Raw genomic sequence first — 6,544 nt, forward strand, 5'->3', positions numbered from 1 at the left:
TCAAGTGCTAATCTGTGCAAAAAAGGACTTTGCAGATTGCCTTTCTTGGTAAGACTGGCTCCTTGCAACCATTTTTCTAACGTATGTGAGTTCTCATGGGCCCGGCTGCCCCCCCCCTGCATCTGTCACGCACATCCCCTTCCGCTGGCTGGATCATTCGTCCTCTGCGACCAAAAGGTGGTGGGTGATGCTAATGATCCAGGCTGTTTGCTAGCACAAACTTCCTTCATGTTACCCTTTGCAGTCAGAGGCGCTAGGCTTGGAAATGCCAGGCTGTGCTCTGCCCGTGGTGACACGCCACTCAGCTCTTGCCACCGTCTGCCTTCAACCAAAAAGATTTTTCAGCCTGCACAACGTTGTTCTTGTCCGGGTGGCTTCTGCATCCGTGCCACTCCGCTGCCTGCTGGCAGGAGCCTGCTGCAAGTTTTGGAAAGCAGCAAAAGCTGCTTTTTGTCGCTCCTATCACCGAACTTGATCTTGTTGTTGAATGATGAGGAGTGGTACTGACCATCTGAGGCACATAGATCTAGGTCAACCTCACTGCTCGTTGTTTTCCTGCGAAGTTCAGTGTCATTGAGGATTAGCCTGGGATGGCTCTGCTTTCAGGGGTATGTAGTGGCAGTTAAAAATTGTTCTGCTTCTGCTCTTTGGCACCTCTGTGGAGTCCTGGGGGTGGACCCCCTGGCACAAGCAGGACGGGAAAAGCGTGTGGCATGGGTGTGAGGTGGAAGAGATGGGCGATGGGGGAACACCTTCGGCGGCTCACTTTCCCGTAGAGCAGTCTGTATTCAAGAGTACACATCAGTTCGTTCCAGAAAAAGGACGTTATACTTCCCTCAATCCTCACTGGATTTGTGAGTTCAAGTGGACTCAGTATGAGAGCGTGAAGCTGAAGAGAAGTGGTGGGGAAGCATTGAACAAGACGAACAGGGAGCCATTTCCTTGGGTTTTAGAAGGGACACTGTCCCCTCTGGTACTTTCCTCTCGGTCCCATCTGCAAAGGAGCAGCCGAGAGCTCTGGGGTGAGATGCAGTTGTGCTGCCTGCCCGGTTCTCCCTTGGGAATCACTGGGTGTCCAGCGCTCCTTCAGGTTTTTGCCGCAGTCAGTGCTGACACTGAAATATCCCTTCTCCTCCAGGCAACTCTGTGTGTGCCTCCTGGGGACGCTCAGAGGACCGCGAGTGTGGCCCAAAGCGAGCTGACTGTTCAGCTCGCGCCCAGCGGGTTTTGGACCCGTTGCTATCAGAACTACTGCATTTATTTTGAAAAATGGCCAACGCTTGGAAAAAGTTGCTTTGGTTGAGGACGTGATTCCCTCAGGTCATTCAGAGTTAAATTGCTGGCCCGTGTGTATGTTTGTGTCTGTGTCTGCGTGTGTGGTGGGTGAGTCAGTATATATAATAATGCTTAATAATGTTTAGACTTTATCAAAACAAACAGCATCTTGTCCTAACAGTAAGAAGGAGAAAAAAAGACCTTTATTTATAAAAACAGACAGAATCAATTTTAAGACATCATCTGAATTTTATTTAGAACTTGATGTTACCTCTAAAGAAATAAGATCTAAAATAGACTGGAAGGTGGCAGGGTGTGGTACTCAGCACGCAGAGTTTAGAAAACCAGCTGGCAGCATCCTGGTTTTCTCCATTTTTTGTATTTGCTGTTTTCCAAGAGGCTTTGGATAGGAGAAGCTGGCAGTCATGGAGAAGCGTTGTCAGCAGCTGGGTCAGATATTTTGTCAATTTAAGCCTCTGTCCGAACAAGTTTCTGAAACAGAAAGTCAGAGCAGTGAATGTAGCATGCCGAAATACACACCTGCAGAGAAAAGCCAGACTTACCTGGGATACCTGAACTATATACTTAGCTTGTGACCTCTGGCAGAACTTGCGTGAGGACAAAGGCTTAGTCTCTCACCTGCAGGTGCTCACCAGGCCAGTACCTGTCGTGAGTTCGTGGGCAAACGCTAACAAAGGGCAAGTGTCACATACGCCGGAGTCTTTCTTGCTGTTACCTAGGAGTTTTCTTTCATCTTGGCTCTGTTCCTAAAAACACACCTGCATGAAGCAGGTGCTTCTTCCACCGGGGGAGTTAGCATTTCCATAAATTCTAACCGGCAAGAAAAACGATTGTGTTTGTTGTAGAGACCATCTTTTGTTCAACGATCTCTCAAAACACTTGGAAGCTTTGTGCGGGTGTGCAACCGAACCTGAGGCCAAGGGATGCTTAAGTTAAAGTATTTGGGTGCTCTTTGTCCAGAATCTGGTACAAGGCTGCACAGTTACAGACATTTATGATAATAATAAAAGGAATTAATTACCAGCAGATTGATGAGGGCCTTTACGTGCTCAGGAGAAAGCCCATCAATGCATTCCTTTAATGCAGTCAAAGCAGCTCTGGTCACATCATCGACTTTGTATTGAGAAATTGGCCCGGTGTACAGCTGATCAGCAGAGCCCTCAAGAAGTGTCTGAAGAAAGCTGGGGACAATCTCATGAGCGGAGCCAGCTCCTGGAGTATGAAAGACAAAGTGGAGTGTAATGAACAAACCTTTCACTCGCCCAGATCCAGCTGCTTCTGCCCTTTAACACCCTCCACCCCAAGAATGACATACAAATCACACTAAGTTTTTGCAGAGCGTGTTCTCAGCTTTGCAGGGGTTTTTTTAAAGCTTTCAGAGAAACGGGTTGCCACTGCAGGAGGTGCTCTGTTGTACAGGTCCCTCGGTGGAATCCCACCGTTCGTGGATAAGCTTCTGCCTGCCTGGTCCTCAGCCCTCTCCTCTCCTCTCCTCCCCTCTCCTCTCCTCCCCTCTCCTCTTCTCTTCTCTCTCTGCATCCAGCTTCTTCTCAGGCTTTGTGGGATTTTTTTTTCTCTTTTCCATGCACCTTTGCTTCCTTACATTATTCCCTGTTCTCTAACCAGATATCAAAAACCATTCAGCTCCCTTCTCTGAATATGTTCATGTACTCATCACCCAGGTTGTCTGTAATATTCAGTAATTACATTTTTTCTCCTGCCTCTGGAATTGTCAACATTTTAGATGAAAGTAAACCGAAAATGTTTCTACTCTCTTAATCTCTTTTCTTGAAGTCCAAATCTTGTCGCCTTCTGATGTTGCTACCTACACAACTGCCTACAAAGGCTGATTTTGAATTTACACTCAACGTGCTGTTCTTCCAAGACCTTGCCAGGTTTTCCAGGGCTACTCATGCAATTTGATCTCCTTTCCATATTCTCTTTGTATGAACTGTCTTGATTTAACCATTGAGCCTTGATTTAAGAAAAAATAATAATAATTATCAGTCTGCTAAGTTCTGTCCAGTCTAGTAAAATTCTGGGGTTTTTTTTCTCCTTCTTATTATTGTCATCCCTGTTCTTAATTTATGAGATTTAACGTGAGTCACATTGATTAAAATCCATATTCTTTACCTGCTTTTATAAAATCATTAGGTTCTTCAGCTGATAATTTAGACTGCCTTATCAGTGTACAGCATATTCACCTGCTGTTTCTCTTACTCTAATTGCACATAACTATATTCTTGATTAATAACCTCAGAGGAACGAACCAGGCTGTGAGTTCACCACCACCCCCTCAACATGCTGAATTACGTTGCCTCTGTTTTCATATGCATTTTCACCTTCCAATTTTACTTCTTTCCCCATATTTATTTTCTGTTTTCCGACACTTTGGCATCAATGTGGCCTCAGATTAGGCACCTCTGTGGGCTCAAGGAGCCGAGCCTGGAGGTGATGTTGGGTAACGGTAGTAGTTACCCACCATCAAATAACAGAGTAATGTTGGGATCGTTCTGCTTAAGGCTGAGTCTCCACATCTGATGTAGTCCCTGGACCAGCGGGACAGATCATCTAATCTAGTGCAGGTGCCCCCGCTGCCATGAGGTGTATTGTCACCGACTCCAGCCCAGTCCATCGATTCAAAGGAGAGCCAGGGTGAGCACTCAGACACTGGCCGTCAGATTGCAGAGACCAAATTTACGCGGGTGAACCCCACTGTAAGCGTCCAAGTGAAAAAAATCTCAGAGACCTTACTCAGGCTGCTGTGATTAGTATTTTCTTGGAGGCCAGGCAGCTAAATTTCCCTGTCACCACCAAAAGTCTTCAGTGCTAATCAAGGGGCCATCACTTCTGCCAGCAGGGACACAGCGTGCTTTCTCTGCAAGCTTTAAACGAGGCATCAAGATGCCTTTCAGTTGCTCCCTAGAATAGTTTCCACCAGGTGTTTTAATGGTACTCTGAATACCTTGAATACTTTGTGCAGAAGTTCAATGAGTTCAAGGTTATAAAAGATAAATTTAAAAAAATTAAAATTCTATTTTTTTAATTGGCAAAACTTACCAAGGGAGCTGCAGAGCACCATGGTGATGAGAAGAGTAACGGTCAGCTTCACGGCAGAGAGCGCCATTTTCCCTGCGTTGTGAGCTAAGCTGTGAAGGCCGGTGAGTGCCCTTTGCAACTGAACGCAAAGACCCGGGGTATATATGTGGGGAATTTCACAATGCGATGGAAGGAATGGGCCCAGCAGGTCGTGCACCTGCACTAAAACTGGATCCGGGTCATGCTTGTTTATGAAGTAGACAGATGAAAAATGTGGGTGACCTCTGCTTTCATCAGCTGCTGTCACTGGGCCTGGAACAATGAACATAGTGCTCCGTTAGCGAGGGTTCGCGCTGACATTACGCGTGGGATCTATGGGGTTTGAAGCGCGGCCCGAGGAGCGAGATTGCTCTGCCCCTGCGAGATGCGGAACTGCAAAATCAGCGGCCAGTAAACTGCAACAGGCCATTTTATCCAAGGCACTTTCAAGCTCATTTATTCCGGCCTTCTGAAGTGATTTCATGCAGAACTGCTGCCACTTTTCTTGCATAATTATTCTTCTATTGTTTTCCCTGCTTCTCTTCTATAATTCCAATTCTGCAGGGACTAACGTGTCTTTTTAAGTATCATGATCTGAAATAAATCATATATGTATATGATTTATTATATAGAATATATAATATTCTATAGAATAGGACGTTCCCAGAAATAAATACATATATATATATATTAAAAAAAAAAAAGAGTGGGCTGATGCATGAATGAAAATAACCACACATTAAAGAAGAAGGTCTTGAATAGCTGCTGCTATACAGCTGCTCTTAGCCAGCTGTGCACTCTTGAGGAGTGGAGAACTGGCCTCCATAAACTCCGAGCTGGCAGCTGAACCAGCTATGCTGATAACCTTTGGAATAATATCACAGTGTCACGCCTGAACTTAAAAAAAGTGAAGCACATTTTTAAGGTAAAAATTAAAGGCCTGTTGGCCAGCTGAAGCAACGTTCAGCACAGATGGCTAGTTCTTGAGTTACAGACCTAATTCTGCTGGCTGGCAGCCAGGTAGGCTCCTTATCCTTTCCTGCCATGTCAGGGAAGCCCAACGGATTCTCATTCTGCCCTGTGCTTCACATGGCTGGAAGAGCTCCTGGCGCACGTGTGGACCCCACTAGAGCCCAAAGGTGATGGGGTAAGGAGGTTGGGAGAGCGAAGATCAGACCCATGGACGTTCCCAGTAAGGTGCGAGCTGTTACTGGCTATATGGCACCGTGTTCTGCTAACCTACTAAAATCTAAAATCACCCTGACAGAAGGGAAGCGGTAATGGCAGCGTATGTCTCGGAACAAAATGAGATAGGAGAAAGGAAGGGCCTTTCTGTGGACATGGGGTATCCTCCCTTCTGACTCCTTCCCTAGGAAAGAGGGAAGCGTGAGAGCCTCCCCTGGAAAGGTCAGGAGATGCTTTCGGCCAAAGAAAGTGCCCTGCATGGTTAGCACGTTGAGGGGGGGAGCATGTCATGATCAACGCTGCCTGTGGTTAGGATTCCATCTGATGGCTCTCAGGTAATAAGAAATGCTGCACACTCAGCATATCCCCGCTGTGAGAAAGAAAGAGGCAGTAGACTTTACAGGGCCACATCCTCACCTGAAAATATAGTGTATTGCGGTAAATAAAATGGGAGGGGGGAGTTGGCTTTTTTGAAAGATTCAGCTACCACACACACAAGCTATGACTGTAAAATGACATGGCCGTGGTATTGCAAAGACTAAAAATTTTCCCCTATCTTCTTCTTTCCCCTATCTTCTTCCCCCCCCAGGCATCAGAGAAGAGTGCTTTATCTCTGAGATCTTACATATTCCATGCGCAACCAACACCATTTGAAAGAAACGCTTATTTTCCTGCTGTACTACTCGATCCCTTTTAGTATCTGTGCTGAACAGGTCTTCTGAGATCTCCCCCTTGGATTTGTCTGTGTAGTCTTGAGTAACTTTATATCTCAGCTTGTTCTTTCATCATTACCCCTGATTTTTAGCAGAAGGTTTCAGAGTCCATCGGCACTCAAGTAAAAGGTGATGAAGAAGTGGGGGGGCCTGAAAGCTAACAGGTCCCCCCACTCCCCTCTTAAAACGTGAAGTCGTTGTGGAGGGGTGTCCAGGGCCTCCAGGGATTATTGCAGGATATAGTTTATTTTTAGATGGGTATGAAGAACTGC

The 6,544-nt window shown here is 46.1% G+C and overlaps 1 protein-coding gene across 1 annotated transcript; it reads right to left on the minus strand.

Annotated features, from left to right (window-relative positions):
* Window positions 1-1,743: 1,743 nt before the first annotated feature.
* On the minus strand, window positions 1,744-4,423 carry SCGB1C1 (secretoglobin, family 1C, member 1). Its single transcript, XM_009334156.1, has 3 exons — window positions 4,357-4,423; window positions 2,318-2,508; window positions 1,744-1,767 (listed from the first exon to the last, which is right to left on the minus strand). Exons 1-3 carry the CDS (start codon window positions 4,421-4,423, stop codon window positions 1,744-1,746), a joined length of 282 nt encoding a protein of 93 aa, XP_009332431.1.
* Window positions 4,424-6,544: the final 2,121 nt, after the last annotated feature.

The sequence above is a fragment of the Pygoscelis adeliae genome, unplaced genomic scaffold (genome assembly GCF_000699105.1).
Source record: "Pygoscelis adeliae isolate BGI_AS28 unplaced genomic scaffold, ASM69910v1 Scaffold420, whole genome shotgun sequence".
Lineage (NCBI taxonomy): Eukaryota > Metazoa > Chordata > Aves > Sphenisciformes > Spheniscidae > Pygoscelis > Pygoscelis adeliae.

Bases quoted from the DNA above. Each gene is read 5' to 3' on its own strand.
- SCGB1C1 (XM_009334156.1), bottom strand. From the start codon at position 4,423: ATGGCGCTCTCTGCCGTGAAGCTGACCGTTACTCTTCTCATCACCATG. The intron at 2,509-4,356 runs GTAAGTTTTGCC...TTCATACTCCAG, and splicing joins GGTGCTCTGCAGCTCCCTTG to GAGCTGGCTCCGCTCATGAG. The intron at 1,768-2,317 runs GTAATTAATTCC...TTTCTGTTTCAG, and splicing joins AGGCCCTCATCAATCTGCTG to AAACTTGTTCGGACAGAGGC.